Source organism: Pleurodeles waltl, chromosome 6, assembly GCF_031143425.1.
Source record: "Pleurodeles waltl isolate 20211129_DDA chromosome 6, aPleWal1.hap1.20221129, whole genome shotgun sequence".
Classification (NCBI taxonomy): Eukaryota; Metazoa; Chordata; class Amphibia; order Caudata; family Salamandridae; genus Pleurodeles; species Pleurodeles waltl.
Window position 1 is genome coordinate 1,390,903,708 of NC_090445.1, and position 22,177 is coordinate 1,390,925,884.

At 42.9% G+C, this 22,177-nt stretch overlaps 1 protein-coding gene across 1 annotated transcript in view; it reads left to right on the forward strand.

The window, feature by feature from the left end:
- LOC138300878 (anoctamin-7-like) overlaps positions 1–22,177 on the forward strand; it is a 221,631-nt gene that overhangs the window by 91,771 nt on the left and 107,683 nt on the right. Inside the window, exons 6-9 of the mRNA XM_069240731.1 lie at positions 2,174–2,231; positions 8,662–8,772; positions 9,563–9,728; positions 12,746–12,836. Of these exons, the coding sequence (XP_069096832.1) occupies positions 2,174–2,231; positions 8,662–8,772; positions 9,563–9,728; positions 12,746–12,836 (426 nt within the window). The remainder of the gene's footprint in view (positions 1–2,173; positions 2,232–8,661; positions 8,773–9,562; positions 9,729–12,745; positions 12,837–22,177) is intronic.

The window sequence follows — 22,177 nt, forward strand, 5'->3', positions numbered from 1 at the left end:
ACGGAGTCCTGATTATTGTATCCATGGTCTCTCAAACTTGCAAAATTCCCAAAACAGAGCATGATACGTACGCTTCGGACTCAAAAAACACAAACAACTAACATTGCAAACAAAAGCCTCAACTGACATTGAGGAAAGCCAAAGTCTCAATCAAGGTCTTGTGCTTCACACTTCTACCTTATAGGATTTATACCCAAATAACTCTAAGATAAAAACAAACCTCACTGCCCTTCCAGACACTACACTGTGCTGGAAGCAACCAGCTGGCTGCGCATAAATACTGAACATAAAAGTAATGGTGACATCATCTACACCAAGCTTTGGGGCAGGGATTTTTGGTGACCCCTTAGCAAAGTGATATTGGCAGTTTGGATGTGTTCTTTCCTTCAGCATCAAAGCGAACTTTGAAAATCATGTGGTCCAAAATGGCGCTGATTTATGGCCATTTGTGTTGCTCCTTAAGGCAGCTGCAAACAACAGCCTTAATGTAGCACCAGCCCTAGGCACACTACGCCGCTGACCTTCCTTCAGACATTAACAAGGCACACACCATCTTTGTCTTCAAAAGCAAATGTAATGTAAGCTCTGAACTTATTCACGCTAATCAGACAGGCATTATTTTGAAGAATACTGAACTAGACTTCCTCCTTAAAAGTTAGCACACAATGGTGTGAGAAGGAAGGCCAGCTCATCCCCATATATTTACCCGATAATGCTACCTTACCAAGTTTGGCATCTGTGTCTAGTTTACAAAAAATATATCTTTTAGAAATAATATTACATGTGTACATGACACAATAACATGAGTCAGTATAATGACAAAGAAATGCCTAAATAAACATACAGTAAAATACCTACCATTGAAAATAGAAACAATGAAACCTTGGCGACCATTAATTAACAAACTATGAAGTTCACAATAACCATAATGTCAATAGTGAAATTCCTTTCATTGAAAATACAGATTATGCAATGGCAATGAAGGTGGCAACGCTGAAATGCCAATATATCCACGTATGCACAATGAGTCATTGTTATACCATCAACTGACTCGCCTCCGCCACTGCCAGTCCCAGAGGGCTTCATTAAATGGCTTCCTACTGCCATCTGCAGGGTGCCTGATCAGTGCTTAATTTGTGCTTGTTGTTTCCAGTGCTGAGCACTGGCACTTATTTTTGAGGGCCGGGTCTTATTCGTCTGCCTCAAGCATTTGCTGCGAGCAAAAGACACATATGGGAAAGACGGATGAAGGGAAAAACGAAAAAGCGTCACAAAGGTGATAAAGTAGAAAGCTGCAAGAATGAGCTGACGGGGCAGGGAGTGGCTTTATATGGATTGAAGAGGCCCAAGATGGCTTCAGAATAACGGCGCCTCAGTATTCCGTGTTCACACATTAAATTGCAGCAGCCGTGTGTTTAAGAGGAGGGCTTTGGGCAGCAGCACCATTTTATTTACAAATTAAGCACTGCGTCTGATCATATATATGCATTATGTCAGGGAAGAGGAGGCCCCTGGAACCATGACCCAGCACTCGCTCGCTTTCCGCTCTCAGAAACGTCTAAAAATAATTATGCTTTGCAGTGAACCCTATACAAACTAATAACTTTAAAACGCAGGTATGTTTTTTAGACCGCTGCCTTTTACTCGCGATGTGATGGAGAGCCGCATGCTTTTAGTAAATCATTCTCGAAGTTTCATTGTTTTTATGACCAGCTATTGAATTTGTTTGTATTATTAAATGTTTGAAAGTGTTATGGTCTTATCATTAATTAAATAATTACAGCTAAACACATTTATGCAACAATTTTTTAAAAGTTCAATTTTGGGGCAAGTCTCATAAAAAAATATATTGTACTTCTTTACATTACACAGTTTCCGGTTCGGTTGATGACTGCCAGCTAAGGGCCTGATTTAAAGTTCGACGGGAGGGGTTACTCTGTCACCAACATGACGGATATCCTGTCCGCCATATTACGATCCCATAAAAGCCTATGGAGATCATAATTAGGATCCCATAATAGCCTAGGCAGATCATAATACAGCAGACGGGAGATCCGTCATATTTGGGACGGAATAACCCATCCGCCATACTCTAAATCAGGCGTTTTTTGTGTTAATTAAATTGCCATTTTGTTTTTTTTACCTTTACTTTGTTGTGTGTGGTTCTTTACAGGTTCCTGGGAAGTGATAATCACAGTTCCTATTTCACAAACACCCAGAGACATCGAATCGTAAGTCTACCTGAGATCCATGTTTACCAGTGGGTTCTCTGCAGCGCACCTGGATGCCTTAGGGGATGGGGGATTTACTTTCATTGGGTCACGAGCCTCACAGTGAGATACTCCTCTGAGAAGGACACAGGGCACTCGAGCTGGGAGATGCCCATCAGAAGGAGAGGGGAGCCTTCATGTCGAGATACTTCTCTGTGAAGGAGAGGGGAGTTCTTGGAAATGGGCCTTTTCTGGGTGATACCCCATATTTTTCACCTTTTACTGGATTCTATAATTTTGCTAGCTATATAATTGTGTTCACCTTACCGGTAAAGTGCCTCTGCTCCCCCTTTCAACAATGAGTATATTTAACACATATAAGTCCATACTATATGGTACAAAATGTTTCCCGGGCCGGTAAGTTAAAAGTCACTAGTGGAGTGCAGCACTTATAGTGCCATCCACTACAGTGGCAGTTTAAAACTTAGCTTTAGGCCTACCACTGTAGCCTGACTGTGTCAGTTTGAACACTGCAATTTGACCCATTTGAGTGGTCAAAACCTACCATTTAAATATTAGTAAATCACCCATGTATAGCCATGTCACCCACAAGGCGGGGTATATGGTATTTAAAAGCAGAATATGTGGACATTTAATGTTAACATGCCCTTACTGTGACTTGCACCCAAAAGCTATTCTTCACTATGAAAGGCCTATCTCTTCTATATACAAAAACACAGTACAGATCAAAAATATGGTAAGACAGTATCTCGGGAATAGGACTAGCTAGAAAAATAATTAACAACTATTTTCAATAGATATTAAAAATCCAGTTCAATGGTGAGTGATATTATTAATAAATATTAAGGAAATGTAACTTTTAAAAAGTTACTTTTTCCTACCTGAAGTTCCTGGAAGCTAATTTGCAAAACATCCCAAGCTCTCCCAGCCTTTTGAATAGGTGTGTAATGCCTCCTGGGAATAAACAATAGGCTGAGCTGAATGGGCACAGAGGACTCCTCCGACTCAACCAGAATATGTAGAATGGGCGATGTGAGCATCGTTGTTGACATTGCAGTGCCAAATATCAAATCCTGCTTGACAGGTCTACTGGGTTTATATATAACACTTTGGGTTGCACCTGAAAGGAAGGCAAACTGGATGCCAAAACAATAGTTGTGTATCCACTGCCTGTTTGCTGAAGGACCACCTGCTTTGTTCACTAGACTTATATGTTTAGTTTTTACATATAACTCTGCTGTCAAAGCGAAGCATGATGCCAAAACAGTTTTTTGTGTATTTGGGATTATTGTGAGTACAGTGGCTGCCTCAAATGGGATTTTAGTGTTAGGTGTTGAAGGACACTTGGATTATCATAGTATACTCCCGGCACGCACTACCAGCCCTCAGAGCCCAAGTTGAGTGTGGCTAAACCCTTTTATCATTTTGAAAATGCCTAAAGTGAGTAGGGTTGAACATTTACCCCATTTTTTAGGGCAAGCCCAGAAGCCATTCCCACTCACTAGCTAATGCCAGGCCTGAACCTGCTACCTGTGATTGAGGGGACCCTGAAGGACTGGACCCTGTGCTTCTTTCTTGTACCCAGCAACAGGGATACAATAAGGTGCAAGAGGCCTTTTTTACAACTGCCCAACTGACCAGTAGCAATTGGACCTGGACTGGATGCTGCTGTTGGCCTTCGTCTGACACCCTGTAAATCTCTAAATGCCTCCGCTGAGGTCCTCGAGAGTTTTAGAGGTATGCTCCTGCGGTGGACTGGGACTTAAAGGACTAAAGTCAAAAGGTAAAATCTTTGATCAAGACAAACCTGGTTGTTGTGTCTGACCAGTGGTCCATTGCAGTCAGTGTCAAAATGTGCCTAGGTCCTAATCTACAGCGACTATTGACTTAAATTGGCACTTTATGCTTCTTGGCTCTAGGTCTACTTATACCTTTAGAAATGCATATCTTCTGTTCCTTTTGTTGGAGTTTTGTCATTTTGATGTGTCTTTGATTATTACATTTGACTCTATTTTGTATTGTTCTGCATTTTTACTTTCTTACCTTTTTCGTGCTGCACGAATACTAAACAGATTACTGCTAAATTAAGTCTGTCTGCTCTGTGCTATAACTACCAGGGTGTAGAGCCCAGGTTAATATAGTGACTGAAATGGTTCACCCAGACAGGGTTGTGATTATTCCCTGATTCCATTCACTCAAATTAGTAATCCAATTTCTTACAGAAGCCCTCATGGTAAGAGTAAGCTCTGTGAAGGAGACTGGACCTCTCTAGGTGGGTCCCACACATGAGAAAGATAGGGGAACCAGCGGGAGAGAGACTGCTCTTTGAATGACAGGTCATGTTGGTCAGAGTTTGCTGTCACAAACAGTCTGCTTTCTAAAGGCTGAATGACACTAACTGGACCAAGAGGTTATTTTAAGGGACTGATATTTAAAAGAATATAAACTCTGAACTTTCTCAGGCTAATCAGAAAGGCATTATTTTGAAGAATACCAAACTAGACTTCCTCCTTAAAGGTTAGCACACAATGGCGTGAGAAGGAAGGCCAGCTCATCCCCCTATATTTATCTGATAATGCTCCCTTACCAAGTTTGACATCCGTGTCTAGTTTACAAAAAACATCATATATATTTTAGAAATTATATTACATGTGTACATACTGTAGATGCGTGAATAAGACTAGCTCTCAACCTGTCGTGATTTTCATGTGGTTCTCATTTACTTTTTTAATGCAGACCTGACACAAAATCCAGATTTCTCCAATTTGTTTCCTTGCAAGTATTCTGCATTACGCAGCATACATGCAAAAAAGGAAATTGCCTTCATTTATGGTTGTAATGCAGGAAAGGACCCCTTATTGCACAAAACATAATGCTGAACACAATGCAGATACATTTGCACTATGGCTCGAGGGTGTATATATTGGTACATGGCAGCTGAAATTCCCCCAGCGCAGAGAGAAATCAGAACTGCGCCATTCTTTGTAAATGCAGCATAGTGCTTGCTTGCCTGCATTGTGTCAACTCTTTCGAAACCTGGGCCTAGGTGTTTACATTTAAATGGATTGAACCTCATTAATATTTTAATCGGATACGGGAGGAAATTCAAATTTTCATAAAATTAGATATTTCACAGTGAAGCTCAGCCCTCCAAATTAATTGATTCTGACTGTGATCTCCTCCCCAGTTATTAGCCATTACGAGTTCCTCAGAATGGGGAATAGCTTGCTGGCGCTGGACCTACCACGGTAATTAATTACCATAATTCGTGATCAATTGCCCTTTTCTATGCACGTTTTCCTCATGCTAACAGGAGGAAATGTGTGTGAAAAAGCATGAGACCCTACCAGGTGCATTATTTCAGCTGGTACAACTCAGAATTGTGCAGGGTGAAAGCTCCCTCTGAGATACCACTTCATGTGACTTGTAATGGGCCTCCTATCATTGTGTTAGAGTGCACCATCACTCAGGAATTAGTAAAGGATGCCTCAGAATTTGACCAGAAAAAGAAACCTAACCAGGCATCTAACGTAACTAGGCCAGGTGTGTAATTATACCACAGCACAAAAGCAGAGGAAAAACAGAGAAACGTAGTAATAAAGGAAGGGTTGGAGAAAAGCAAAGAAAGACTGAAACGAAAAAAGAGACTGACGAAAAAGACAAGGAGACTCAAGTGTGTGGGCAACAGTAAAGGTTGCTGAGACATTATGGTTGTAGGTGATAAAGGTGATGTGCGAGTCCTTGAATAAGGAATGTCATTCTTTGCAGGGATAGTCATCATTACTTGGTTCGAGTACAGAAAATCAATTTCACTCTTGCAAAGGTAGCAGGCTCAAGTGGAAGACCACGAGAAGAATGTTACAGTGCTGTATTGGAAGACCCACCAACTACATTGGGAGGCAGCTATATGTTTGATGCACACAGGTTACCAAAATATCGTGACGACTGAGGCTTGTAGATAGTCTGAAAATGCAAAAGTACACGTTGTTCGTACGTTGCTGAAAAAAGTGTGACATGAATCCCCTCCGCCAAATACACACTTAGCTTGGGCTGCTTCGGCCAAGGGCCACAAATGCGACAAGCATTCCCTGACGTGGTTCCCATAACTCCCTGTACATAGGACTCGAGTTAAATTTCACTGATGAAGCTTAGTTCAGCTGGAACCGGAACCTGTCTGAGGTTGCTTATATTCTAGTTCAGAGAGGATGTGGTTTGACAGTTCTGTCTGGACTATTCCCACTAGAGAATGATAAAATCTGATTTGCAGATGATTTGTCCCGAACTGTAGTGTGGCACAGTTAAATGCGTGCCAAAAGCCTTTAGTGGGGCTTACTTTACAAACACAATACATAGTGCTTAACATGTAAAAGAAAGAGTGCAGGTGCCCGAAGTTCTGCTCAGAAGCCTGCAGCCAGTGCACCTGAATGTTGGTGCACCGAACACCAAGTTTGCACAGCCCTAAATCCACCTCAGGCCTCCTTAGTCCACTACCAGACATTCTCTGCCAGTTTATCTCGCTCCTGCAGGTTCCTACATTCTCCCATCTTAATGTTTTGTGTGTTTTACCTCTCTTGCTCCCTGATGCTGAAAAATAAGTGCCTGTCCCCAAAATATTTGCCGGCAGCATCCACCAGAAACTACCGGCTCAAATTAAGCACTGACAATACAGGACCCACCTCTGGTTTTATGGTGACACAGTTGGCGGCTAAGGGCACCTGCCTTATCAAAAATATACATGATATATTGATAGATTTAGCAGTAACCTGAAAAGTGTGGGGCCTGGGGCAAATAGCCACTAGTGACGGCCCAGATAGTGAACAGAAAAGATGCACTGGATGCAGTTAAGAGTTGTTAGCAATGTCAGGAAATAGTTAATTATCCCACCCATTACTTTTATGTTTTTTTCGTGGTCATAAATCCAGGAATGTGGAAATACTTAAGACGTTAAACAAAGTGGTGGCTGGTAATTTTAAGAGGAAGGGAGCAGGAGAGGGGGTAGGTTACACTTGCACACACACACCTCACTCACACCCATTCATTCACACACACACTCACACACCCATTCACAACACTCACTAATAAATACACATACATTCATGCACTCAGACGTACGCACCAAGCATTAAAAAAAAAAACATTATCTCAGGAACCTTGGAGGACCCAGAAGGGTTGTGACTTCTGCCTTCTTTCATTGGCTGGCCTAAGGTCTGCAATGAGTTAAGACAGCAGTCCCATCTCGTCACAGAGTGGGATGGGGTCAGTGAGACTGCTGACCCCACCCCATCCCACTCTGTGACGAGGTGTCACTGATTGATACTCGGTCCTGGGCACTTCAGGGTTTAAAACTGAAGTGCCCAGGTCTAAACCAATTGGAGACGTTTCCTCTTGTTATGAGGGGGAGGGCCTTGAGGCACCTTTGCTAGGCTGAGGATGTCACGTCCACAGGACCTGTGACTTCTTCAGCCTAGCAAAATTTAGCTCAGGCAGCCAGGAGTCTGAACATTTAGCGCATGTCCAGCATCTGGCTGCCTGACCTACACCAGAAGAGTATCTGTCAGATTGACTTTTGTTCAGCCTGACAGATGCTCTTCATGTCAGGAAAAAGATAAGGGGGAGTGGCCCTTCAGCCCGTATGGATGGGCTGCTGCTGGTTAAATATCACCACCAAAAGCTCCAGCATGGGTAACACATGGGTCTTTATTCAACATGGTTCTGAAATTCATGTATCAGAAATGACCCATTGAACATAAAGCCTAGCGTTGCCTGACTTGTCCATAATAAGCAACATATGACTTATCTAGGGAAAGGAAAGCACTGCTTCAGAAGTGGTCGATTGGAAGCTTCTTCAGGTGAGCCATGGTTTCTGACAGCACAGCTTACAGTACCTTGGCACTGATGAACCCTTGCAGACTCTCACAACGTATGTAGGCACAATCCTTGATTACAGCACTAATGGCACTGATACAAGCACTTGGAAAGAAATTCACTGACCTCTCTGTCCAAGACTCTGATAATCACCTGAAATCTGGATTTGGTCACAAGGGAGGTAAGGATAATTGACCATAAAATACATCAGCAGAAACAAAGGGTCCTCACCATGTGACTGATCAGTTCACTGTGCAGGACAAGGGAGATGGAGGGAGTGTTACACAAAATGATGTGACCTCCAATGAAAATTGTGGTGACGGGCCCAGAGGCTCCCATTTTTCCAAGATATTCATAGGTCTTAGGCTGAATGGGGTCCCTTGAAGAGTGCCCTCGCACAAAATGGCCTGCAGGGGCCTGTGTTATACCCCTGTGGAAGGGTGGGTACACTTTTTCTGTGGATTGCTGCTATTCTAGCTCACATGTTTTCTCTCTCTTCTTCTCTCCCTCCTCTTTACTCTCTGGCCTCCACCTCTCCTCTCTGGCGTCTGCCCTCTACTCACAGGTGTATGAGATCCTCGCGAGGACTCTTTATGGCAAACGGAAGCACGCCGAGATTGGGATTGACCGTCTCCTGAATGAGGGCGTGTACGCTGCTGCTTTCCCTCTGCATGAGGTATGGGGTCACCTTAGAACCCGGGAGCAAGTGTGAAGCTAAGAGAAGTTAGGATCAGCCTCAGGGAATTCCTGGGATGCTTCCTTGCTTCCTTATCAACAGTTCTCGATTATTCACTTCCATAAACTCCTTCATTTAATGAATATTTCCTGTTGACCTTCAAAGTATGCATCTTCTTTTCCAAGATACCTTGTCTAATATCAGCAGGGCATATTTTCTCAGTCAGAAAGGTCTCTTCTTGGCTCTTTCCGGGCACCTTCTCTCCTTCACCAGTGCATATTTATTTCAAGATATATTGTATCCTTCAGAAGGGCTTTTGTCGTTCCATAGTATTTGTGACCCATTTCTACACTCAATTTGTAACAGAACCATACACGCACAGGTCCCAGATGTTTTTTAGGTGCCCACCGCTCCTTGCTTGTGAACACTATGGTTGCCGAATGCAAAGATTGTCTAGTCCTGATTCCAACTCATGTGTACCTTTATATTATTCTAGCAAGTCTTCACAGTAGGTTCTCATGTCTATTTTGTCCTTTTGGTCACCATTCTCCTATCTTTCTTTTTCTCCTTCCTTCTTTTTCTGCCTTTCTCTTTCATTCTTTGGGTCAAAGTCTGTGTAAGTTCCGGACCCCGAAAATGAGTTCCTGTGACCACCACTTGGGACCACAAATTGCACACTGGTTTCTTAAGCCCCCAATTCCTCAACCCTAAGTATTTGTTTCTTTTCAGCATTGTGTTTCTTTTCTTGCACCGGTTCCTTCAAGTTGTGCTTATTTTTCTCTGCTCAAAGGGCCCAAGTGAGATGCCTGAGTACGAAGTGACAGTGGAGAAGCTGAACCCGCGACAGATTCTCCAACACTACTGGGCCCGCTGGGGCTGTTGGTACAAATATCAGCCGCTTGACCACATCCGAGAGTACTTTGGGGAAAAGATTGCCATTTACTTTGCGTGGCTAGGTGAGTCTGACTTTTTACGCATTGCTACTCCTTGAGTCCAGCACGGTATTTTCTGTATATTCATGGACTTTCTGAGCAATGTAAAAACAACAGTTTGATTTTGTTCACCTGACTTTGTTTCTGCTTGGGAAACCTGGGACGTTTTCAAACCACCCACTTCCCTTAGGACATTTAGGGGCATATTTAAGTTCTGTTTGCGCCAAATGTGCGTCAAACATTTTGATGCACATTCGGCGCAAACCGTGCACCATATTTAAACTTTGACGCCCGAGCCAGCGGATGTCAAAATTCCTCAGTGGGCGTCATTTTTTGGATGCGGAAAACTGCCTTGCGTTAATGACATGCAAAGTAGGCGTTCCCACCCACAAAATGACTTTAGGGCCTGTGCGCCTTATTTATACTCCTGCGTCATTTTGACGCACAGGAGGGGGCGGGCCTTAAAAAACGGCGCACAGCCTGATGTGTGCTGTTTTTTAATGCCTGGGTGGGAGCAAGCGTTAAGGGACCTGTGAGCTCACTTCCATGGTCTCTGACCATGGTAGGAGTCCAGAGGTGCCCTTCGCTGCCCCCAGGGACACCCCCTGCCACCCTCGCCCACCCCTGGAGAACACCCATGGATGGGGGGACCCATCCCAGATAAGTACAGGTAAGTCGAGGAAAGTATTTTTTTAAATTTTTTTAAAGTGGCATAGAGGGGCCTAATTTGGGCCCCCCTACATGCCACTGTGCCCAATGACCATGCCCAGGGGACAGAAGTCCCCTGGGCATGGCCATTGGGAAAGGGGGCATGACTCCTGTCTTTGCTAAGACAGGAGTCATTTCAATGGGGGTTGTGCATCAAAAAATGGCGCAAGTCCGGTTTGAGGCATGATTTTTGCCTCAAGCCTGACTTGCACCATTTTTTGACGCACAGCCCCCATTTTCCCCTACGCCGGCGCTGCCTGGTTTGAGTCATTTTTTTTTGCTCTGACAAGTCCACAGCGCCAGCTAACGTCATTCCTTAAATAAGCCGCCCGCATGGCGCGTAGGAATGGCGTTAGCTGGCGGTAACATTTTTTACGCAAACCAGCGCCGGCGCTGGTTTGCATCAAAAAGTATAAATATGGGCCTTTATATCTCAGTCAGAGTTTCATGATTTTTAAGACGCAAATGGTGCTATATTTTGATATAGACACAGGGTGGCCCTGTAGAGGCGCAAAGTTTTTTTTAAATTTATTGACTCAACGTGACTGAGACAAAGTTGAAATCTAATAACTGATACCTGAGGTGCACCGAGGTGTAATCAGTATGCATATAAAAGGCAACATTAAGTAACTTGATGCGTTTAGAAAGTAGCTCAATGTATATTTCGAATTGGTATATGAAAAAAGCTGAACCATATGGAACACCACAAGTAGTGGACGGGAGGATTTGGCGAAAGGCGGGATGGAGAGGTTTTTTACTGCATCCAGAAATGAAGAAAATTATTCTCTTCAGAGTGGAATTATTAGTACAAATGCCCTGCGCTCTCAGGATGAGCATTTGAAGATCCATGGTATCAAATGCAACTGATAGCACTAGAAGGATCAGGAGTATTAACAACCAGTCTTTTTACATATAGGGGCATAATAACGAAACGTCATGCAGTGCTGCGCAGCAAGTCACCTTGTTGTGCTGCATAGCATGATAGGGAAAGGGCAGGAATGTGGTGCATTTAAGGAAATACAACGCATTCCTGTCTTTTCCCCTGCACTGGTGCTCTTTTGACAGCCTAGCGCCAACGCAGGCACCCCAGCACCATGGTGCAATCCTGCCTATGTTGCATGCAGGATTGTTTCTGTGCAGGAAGGGACACAAAAACAAATCCTGAGAGGCATATTCTTCTTTCTATGTGTGCTGCAGAATGCTGGACACTTAGAAGGAGGAAGTAATGAGGAGAAATAAAGATATTTATCCTTGTTAAGTCTGTCCTGGGAGGCGTATACAATTTGGGCCTTTCCCAGGTTTACCAGTTCTGGTAAATGTGGAAATGTGTCAAAAACTGTGGACTTGCGTGGGGACACCTACGCAATGCCCATGGAATGCCTCCCTTGCCAGAGTAAGGCAACGCAGCGATTTGTGCTGCGTTGCCTTACTCTAGCTTTATGGAGCCCCTCAGGCCCATGCAAAGTGACCTTGCATATCTTCATAAATGTTTCTTAAGGTTTGCATCACTTTTGCATCACGTTACGAAGTGTAAGAGCAACACAAACCATCTTGTAAATAAGCCCTATAGTTTAAAATATACCAGGTTTACTGTTTTGCCAGGGAAAGGCACAATTATGTCAATTATAGTCAGAATACATCATTCCAATGATGTCCATGACAAGGTCATTACAACCATGACACATTTATGGCCAGAATGTTAACAATACGTCAAAAATGGGCATTGTTAGGCAAGGAATAGCCACAAATGTGTCAGAGAGGGGAGTGATTTACAACAGATTGTTGTAATTATGTCTAGAATTTCCTAAAATATGTCAAGTATGGCCCTAATTAGGCAACCGCTACTGTTATGCTAAGGATAGTCAACAATATGATGTGTGACCACAAGATGCTGTGGGGTTCACCATTATCCTGGACCCACCATTATGCCAAGGATAGTCACAAGAATGCCCCTAGTATGTCAATATTGGGCACCATTATGTCAGGGATAGCCACAGACATGTTAATTGCCTACAAAAGGCTTTTGTGATGCTATTATTCAAGGGTCTCTATTATGCCAGGGATTATAAGAAATATGTTAAGAATGTCCACAGTTATCAAGAATGAGCACAGCCATATCAGAAATAGTCAGAATGTTATCAAAAATTCCCACTATGTCATTGATGGACCAACAGAATGCAAGGGGTAACCAGACATTTGTCATTAGGAACCACAGTAGGTCAAGACGGTCTACTATTAGGACATGCATGGCCAGAATGCTCTTAAGAATGCCCACACAATTGTCTTTGCTCAGCTCTTCACTGCTTTCTCTTCTGTCTATTGTATCAATACAGGTTTCTACACGGCCTGGTTGTTGCCAGCAGCTGCTGTAGGCAGTGTTGTTTTCATCTCTGGACTTGTGACCATGGGAAACAATACACCAGCGTAAGTCAATCTTACTGTCTGCTTTTGCTGTGCTCTACCTTGATCATACTTTGTGCCCCTTCATATGTGCGCATCAGCCCGGTTTACCTATATCTGTGCGTTGGTCTGTCGCTGCAGCTATGCAGACCAGTGTAAAAATGGGTATGTCAGTGTGAGTGGCCTGTTCGTATGTAGTTCTTCTGATCTGAAGGTCCACAACTGTCTATATGCATGGCTCCTCTAGATCCATGCTTTATTTATGTTTATGATCGATCTGTGGGCGGGGTTTCAATACCTGTATTTTATTTTTGTGTGCATGGACTAACCTGTGTGCATAGCCTGTCAAAGGGTGGAACCCAAAAAGAACCTTCAGATAATCTAGGGAAAGGGCATGCAACATTATCAGAGACGATCTGCTAGAGAAAACTGAAAAATTCCACTCTGACGGAATATCAACTTTCACTTTGGTGGCCAACAAACTGCATACCTGGACACTAGCCACTAGTTATTGAACAACATTGACGAAGGGTACTACCCCAAAATCCTTAGAAAAACAGAAAACCCTGAGGGATCAGCTAGTTCATACATGGCGAATTGTTCTGAAAATGACATTAGACATGTGGCTATGGTTCCCCTTGTGTCCATGGCACCATCCATGTGGAAACTGCACTATGTATAATCAAACCAAACCTAGGCCTATCTTACCCATGGGGATTTACCTGTGTCCATCATGAGCAAAATCATAATTAATTTTGGGAGCCAGAAGGTGATACAATATCTCATTCAAAAGTCAATATAATAAAATATATTGTATAAAATCAAAACTGTAGTTTGCATGTCTTTGTACTTGTGTCACAGCTCTTAGCAGACAGACTGAATGTAACTAACTTGATGCCACTACTCATGTTTAAGATTTACCTTGAGTTCATTCCTCCATAGCTCTGGCCCTACACCCTGAGGGCCTGCCTCTGACTTGCTCTATTACACAGCACTCATAAGTACTTTTTACATCGCTTTGGGCACCACCTTTTCAGAGATTATACAGCATGTGACTATCTACTGTGAAACAAGGTCAAATTTACCATCTTGGTAAATTTAAAAAACACTCTTATCATTTTGTAAAGAAAACACAAATGATAGACGGAATGCGGAACCAATCAAACATTCACCCCAAGTCACAGATCTGGGTTTAATCCATCAATTCTTTTGCTTACCATGCCACCCCAGTTTGAACCGGTCCCTGGATGCTTGTTTCTGATCCAGGGAGGACTTGGCCTGGCAGTTCGGGCTGGACTGTTCCCATGAGGAGCACGGTCAAGACTGATTTGCATGTGGCTGGGTCCAACTTGGAATGGCGTGGGGAACAAAAGAACAATTAATTTAGGCCCTGATCTGTGACTGGGCGTGAATATTTGACATTGTTTAGCATTCCGTCCATCATCTTTTTGCATTTAAAGCCCATATAAGGCAGCAACGGTCCGTCTACTGGTAGACTGTTTCTCAAGTAAGCTTCCTTTATATGAAATTATGCTAGCCAAACTGTAAATTGAACTACTAGAGCATCAGAATGCCTTCACCTTTATATTAATCTTCAGCCCTTTGTGATTACCCAAAATTGATTTAAGCATGGGCGTAGGGCTAGGAGGTGCATTGTCATTCTTTGATGCATTATTTCAAGTGCTCTGCTACAGTTCTAGCTGACTTCTCAGTATGTAGAAACCAGAATCTCTTTGATGTTGTGATTGGTCCATTATCCTGTTGAAAAAAGAACAAACATTACTAGAAGCCATGTTGTCTGTCCTGGTAAAACACAATGAGTTACACACTGCTGGTGCCTTGGAAATATTACCAAAAGCAAAAGAAGGAAGGTCACCAAGGCATAGAAACCTATTGTTCATTTCAAAGGCAGGGTCTTTTAATAAAGTCTTCAGGATTGTACATTCTGAACTGGAATGCAGCTGGATGTGGGTAGGGCTTCAGATTTGGAGTAGACAAACAAGAATGACAGGATAAGGGCTTGAACTTCAGGATTGCAGCAACTGCTTTGAGACACCAAACGAGAAATTAGTGAATCAGAAGTAGCCAGGTGCAGGGCTAGTTGCAAAAGATACATAGTTTTGAATGCAGGAGCAATTTTTGGATGAATATCCTACCCCTTCAGGGAAATACCAGTAGAAAATTCAACATATTGAGCCAAAATTCCAGAATAGTTTATGAAACATTAAAGAATGAAATCCCTGACAGAGAGTGTTGTCTAACTCTCATCTTATGACTGCATAGGAAAGGTGCAATGGTCTGGATGAACACACATCCCAAGTAAACACCAGCTGACCGTGATTTACTATGCCCTTGCGTGTCCTTGTGTCAAGCAAGTCGACGTAAGGCAACACAAGTGCTTAAGTGACATTTACAAAGCCACACAAACCGAGATTTGCATGACTGTGTCTTTTTTCAGCTGCAGAGTAGTGCAAGGATGAACCTTGCGCTGCCATACGTTACCCTGTGTTGGATAGGCATTACATGGATGGAGCATGGGCGTTTCCATGCATCAACCCATGTATTTTAATGCAAACCCATATTTACTAAAGGCAGGAAACCTAGGTTGGTGCACCAACCCGAGAGAAGAATAACCAGGAGAAATATATTTATCTGTGTTACCTCCTCTTTCCATGTTTGCTGCATTGTGCAGCACACATAGAAAGATGTTTATGGCTCTAAGGATTGTTTTTGTGCAGGAAGGTATCCCTCTATGCTAAAAAAAACAATTGTGGTATAACACAGACACCCTTGCACCAAGGTGCGAGAGTGCCTGCATTGGCGGTCGGTTGCATTAAGTGAAGCAGCGCTATGAGAGAGCAAACTGCATCATGTCATGGAAGCTATGGCACAGTTCTGCTCTCTTCCTTTCACTCAATCCAGGTCAGCATGTAGCCTTGCTGCGTTGTGTGAATGAAAACTTTGTCTCACTCATCCTGAGGAAATATAAGAATTTTACCATTGCCTCTCAAGTGCCATAAAACCAATGGCAAATACACAGTCAAACAATTAAAAACACAGGTGACCAATGCAGTAGCTCTACCTGTGACTTCAGGGGAAAAGTGAGAATGTGTGCGTGACCGAACCAGCCTCGGACTCCTGTACAGACATACGGATATGAAGGAAGCTGCTACAGCTGCCTTAAGCACACAGCACAAGGAAACACAAGTTCTCAAACTCGCAGTGATCCCACAGAGGACACCACAAAGTCATCCAGAACCACCACCCCAAGCGCACACTGGACACAAGATAAAATCACATCTAACAGGCAACTTCAAAAGCATAATTCTCTGTAAAAAGTCAAATTTCCGTGTTTGATAACGAAACTCTGAACAAATCATAATTTATTACAGTGAGGACATGAACTCTGTTTAATGCTGCCAAAGGAAATTTCTTAAACAAATGATCTCCAGCTGCTGGTTACATTCTGGTCATATTTCTGAATACTGCGTGCAGAAACACAATCTAAATTCTAGTGTTCTAAATATTGTTTAGAAAAATATAGATTCTCTATTAACTTCAGAGGGGTAATATTTAGGGCAATTTTTTTATGTTGGATGAAATTGTGACACTGATATTATGGGTCATGACTAAAATCTATATATTCTTTGTAACCTACCCGCAGCACCTGTTAACCTCAAATGAGTGACTGGGCAGTGTAGGCAGAGTAAGTCTCAAAACATTAGGTGAATGCCAAAACAGCATGGCCTTTATCTAGGAGAGATTCAACCTCCTTGTTGATGACCCTCCCTGTGGAGGCATTTTCAACTGTAACCATGGTACACACTAAGGCCCATATTTATACTTTTTGACGCAAACCAGCGCCGGCGCTGGTTTGCGTCAAAATTTTTACCGCCGGCTAACGCCATTCCTACGCACCATGCAGGCACCTTATTTAATGAATGACGTTAGCCGGTGGAAATGGAGGCCAAAATCATGCCTCAAACCAGGCTTGCGCCATTTTTGACGCACACCCCCCATTGAAATGACTCCTGTCTTAGCAAAGACAGGAGTCATGCCCCCTTGCCCAATGGCCATGCCCCGGGGACTTCTGTCCCCTGGGCATGGATATTGGGCACAGTGGCATGTGGGGGGGGGGGGGGGCAAATTAGGCCCCCCTATGCCACTTAAAAAAAATAAAAAATACTTACTTCAACTTACCTGTACTTATCTGGGATGGGTCCCCCCATCCATGGGTGTCCTCCAGGGGTGGGCAAGGGTGGCAGGGGGTGTCCCTGGGGGCAGTGAAGGGCACCTCTGGACTCCTTCCATGGCCAGAGACCATGGAAGTGAGCCCACAGGTCCCTTAACGCCTACCCTGACCCAGGCGTTAAAAAACGGCGCACATCAGGCCTTAAAGTCATTTTTGGGGTGGGAACTTCTACCTGCATGTCATTAACGCAAGGCAGTTTCCCGCATCCATAAAATGACGCACATGGAGGAATTTTGACGTCCGCATGCTCGGGCGTCAAAGTTTAAATATGGTGCACGGTTTGCGCCGAATTTGCGTCAAAAGTTTTGACACACATTCGGCGCAAACAGAGAATAAATATGCCCCCTAGTTGTTTGACAAATATAATAAATGTTTTAGTTTTCTGGAAATTTGAAATTGAATCTTCAACTAAGTGTTTCCTCAGTGCTATTCTGTAAATGGAATGGGTATGCCTAGTCATGAGTCCTGAGCTCACTGTGTTGCAGAATTCAAGTTATATCTCATTGACAAGGCTTGAATAAGCTGCAAAAGGTCCGGGTTTGCTTGTGACTTGGGCAGCAGTTTGGACTGAACTGTTCTTAGCGAAGCAGGACTGAGCCTAATATTGCTGATTCTTGTCCGGCATAGAAGATGGCAGAAAACGATGGGCTAGGATGAAGCCCTGAATAATTATCAGCTTTCAGCTCGATACACACATGCTGTCAAAATACATTTTTTCAGTGGGACTTGCCGACTTTCACAAAATTAAAAAATACACAAAGTCCCAGTGTTGCACAAAAATGTGAAAATAGTGTTCTGAAGTCCCACAAGCCAAATGCCCACTAGACTCGGACTTCTTTGGTCAAAGACATGCCATAAATGCAACAAGTATGGGCAGGACCTAATTCCATACTTCAATGAAGTCTAGTAAAGTGGAAACTGATCTGGTGTTGGTTGTGTTCCTTTCAGAAGGAGCTAGCCTGGCAGATTGTGCTGAGTGTTCCTACTGGAACAGGTCCAATTCTTATGTGCATATGGCTGGTTCTGCCTGTGGTGATGTGGTGGGAAAGCAAAATGGACTTGGATGTAACACTTAGGCCCATATTTATACTTTTTGACGCAAAACTGCGCCAATGCAGTTTTGCGTCAAAAAAATTAGCGCCGGCTAACGCCATTCTGAAGCGCCATGAGGGCGCCGTATTTATTGAATGACGTTAGTCGGCGTTAGCCGCCGGCTCCGTCTGGTGTGCGTTAAAAAAAAAGACGTACACCAGGCAGCGCCGGCGTAGGGGGATATGGAGCTTGGGCGTCAAGAAATGGGGCAAGTCAGGTTGAGGCAATTTTTTTCGCCTCAACCCGATTTGCGCCATTTTTTTTCACTCCCAACCCCCATAGAAATGACTCCTGTCTTAGCAAAGACAGGAGTCATGCCCCCTTGCCCAATGGCCATGCCCAGGGGACTTCTGTCCCCTGGGCATGGTCATTGGGCATAGTGGCATGTAGGGGGGCACAAATCAGGCCCCCCTATGCCACAAAAAAAAAAAAAAAAAACACTTACCTGAACTTACCTTAATGTCCCTGGGATGGGTCCCTCCAGCCTTGGGTGTCCTCTTGGGGTGGGCATGGGTGACAGGGGGTGTCCCTGGGGGCATGGGGGGGCACCTGTGGGCTCCTTCAGAGCCCACAGGTCCCTTAACGCCTGCCTCTTGCAGGTGCTAAAAAACGGCGCAAAAGCGTCCGTACGTCATTTTTTTTGACCCGCCCACTCCCGGGCGTGATTTTTGCCCGGGAGTATAAATCCCATGCACATGCCTCGGAGTCGATTTTTTAGACGGGAACGCCTACCTTGCATATAATTAACGCAAAGTAGGTGTCCACGCTAAAAAATGACGCTAACTCCATGGACTTTGGCGCTAGACGCGTCTAACGCCAAAGTATAAATATGGAGTTAGTTTTGCGTCGAAATTGCGTAAAAAAAAACGACGCAATTTCGGCGCAAACGGAGTATAAATATGCCCCTTAGTAAGTACCAATGGTTTAGGTTAATTCAAGGCTTCCACCCTTCACTTTTTTATTTTCTCACTGTGATGCCCTAATTGTGGCAAGTATGCCCAATTATCCTGTGCCACAGGATTCAAACTATGCTTCACATACGAGGCATAACTATACAGAAGCAGGTGTTTGGTTGCTTGTGTTCCTCTTCAGAACGACTAGCCTGGTAGATCAAGCTGCAGTGTTCCTGTTGGAGCAGGACCAACTCTGATTTGCTTGTGGCTGATTCTGGTGTCTGAGATGGGACTGTGGGATAGTATATGATGGATCTAGTAATTCCCAGTGATTGAAATTAATTCAAGCATTCCACCCATCTCTTTTTTATTTTCTACCCATTCAGCTATTACATAGGCGGAAAGGAATTCTCAGAATTTCCCTTCGCCTTAATGTTACACATCCATATGTACTTCAAATTATATCTATTTTGTTGCTCATACTCAGATATTATCCCATTCATGCAGAAGCTGGTACATTATCCGAAATCTCTTTGGAAGCTAATAAGGAAATTCCTCTTGTTAACGTTTTCAAAGGGCCCCGTGACAGTGTTTTCAACTAGCTGTCTGTGCTCTTCCAACAAAACAGGTTGAGGCATAACATGTTCTACCAGAATGACCCCAGGAATTGGGGCAAGAACAGGGGTAGGACAGCAGCTGTAATTGTGCCAGTGACAGCTCTTGTTCCAGTTACAGGGTCTAAAGTATTTAGGAGATGAGGAGATGTCACAAGAGAAGGAGGGCATGACTCCTGTTCTTTGGGGAGGCTCATCTTCCTTCTACAGAGTTTCATTACTATAAAAACTCTGTGGCCCATCTTCCTCCACCTAGGATTTCCACACAAGGTCCTGGCTACTGTCTCTCTTGCACTGTCTAAATGTGATTAGGCCAACGGCCTCTACCATGAGTCATCTTTATCAACTATAAAAAGACTACAACATATTCAGAACACTGCTGCAAGACTACTCCTACATTTAAGCCACAAGCCCACACCTCCACTGCATTCAGGGTCCTTCATTGGTTACTATTTGCCAGAAGATCCACCTTCAAGCTGCTTTTTGTCACCCACAAAGCAATACCTGGAAATGGACCACTTTTCATCAGAAATGAAATTACCAAATACATACAACAAAGGAACCTCTGCTCCGGATTGGCACCTTGCCTCAAAACCCCAGCATACATGAAAAAACGGACATGGGTGGTAAAATGTTTTCTGTTCAAGCAGCTAAACTATAGAATTCATTACCCACAAATATAAGATCCACAAATAACTATTTTGTCTTCAGAACAGCACTCAGGAGTTGGCTCCTTCCTGCATGGCCACCATACTTAAAACACAAATCTACAGCATATGTATGTGCATGTAAACATGTATAATTTGACTGTATGTATGTATTTAGATATGTGCATTTCTTTGTACAAATATATATAACTGCTTATGGTTTAAAATATGTAGGTATTCTCATAGGACTACTTAACAAATGTATTTATAACAAATGGTTAAAATCTTTATGGATAAATATATATACATATTATTTATACTTAACATGCATATAGGTCACTGCATTGTTTGCATATAAGTTACTTGACTATATGCTAATGGGTCTCTGCTTTATTTTATCTATCACAATGTATGATAAGTGACATAAGTTATTTGATTAGATGCTTGTGGGTCTCTGTTTTTTATTTTATCTGTCACAATGTGTAAATATAATCATAGTTGTATCTATAAGTGTATCACTATTGAAATACTGGGTAAAAATTTAAAATACAAATCAATAAATACAAATAAATAAACAAAAAGTGTATTGAACTCCCCCAAAATAATACAGAGGCACAAATAAATGAACTTTATGTATAGCAACATTTGAAAGTGTGAGTTTTTAACTATTTATCCATACATGCCCACATGGGACTTTATATAATACAACTTTATAGCTTTTTATTATTTTCCATATACATGTATACCTTTCTATGTAATTATTAATCTATATATTTATTACTTTACTCGTTCTGCAGAAATAAAAAAATGCCCTTCAACTCTCTCCAGTGCACTACTCTTTATCTCACCCTATAGCTATCTCAATATATCCTTTACCTCCAACCCCACTGTGACTCATCCCAAACATCACTGTACTACTATGATCACCCTAATAACACTTTATAGACTCTTCCCACTTCTATCCCTCCTTCATCTTATTAAATCCAACTAACAGACTCACATGTCCACCAGTCGAATTAACAACTTATATTTCCCTATACTAACCCACCACCAATTCATTTTGGGTTCCAGAGTAACGTGCTACAAGCCAAACAGTGCTTCAACGTCAGAGGTATTAAGTGCTATATAAATACAAATATAATTTTATCTCTTGACAGGTAGCATGCAAGTCCCTTTTTAGCCCGGCCAAAGCAAGATACAGTCTCTCAACATAAAGTGCGGCAGGCCTTCACATAGTGATCATTAAGGTTCAACAATGCAGTAATAACTTAGCTTCAGCACACTTGTGCCTTCACCATTCTCATAGCTTCAGCACACTTGTGCCTTCACCATTCTCAGTCACTGTCCCTGACTGCCTGAAGTCCTTCAAGAGCCAGTTGTTCATGTTCTCCCTTGAAGGCTTAATATATTAGTTTGTTCTCTATGTAGAGTTTTATTATGCTCTTCTGCAGCCTCTAAACCCTATAAGCAACATTTGTTACCATCACCCAACTTATGGTACTCAATTTAGAGACCAAAGTTGGGAGAGCATTGCTCAGGTTTGAACTGTGACTTGCTCAATTTTTCGTTGCCCATTTGTGAATATTCAACTCATTCACCCAATCCTGTGGCTATAAGTCATTCCTGCAGTCACACAAGCATCACTCAGTGTTTAAAATAAAGGACAGTGGAAACAGCAACAGAGAGGCAGTAGAATTTGGGAATACACCATAAGCATCTGCACATCCGGGGACTTAATCTATCCTGTAATGCCAAATCAGACCACTTTTGGAGAACTGCACCACTGATCACACCTAGAGAGTCTATTAACATCTTGAGGAAGATATACTGATCAGCAGTGCACCCCAGTCTGATCTTCAGTGGGGTC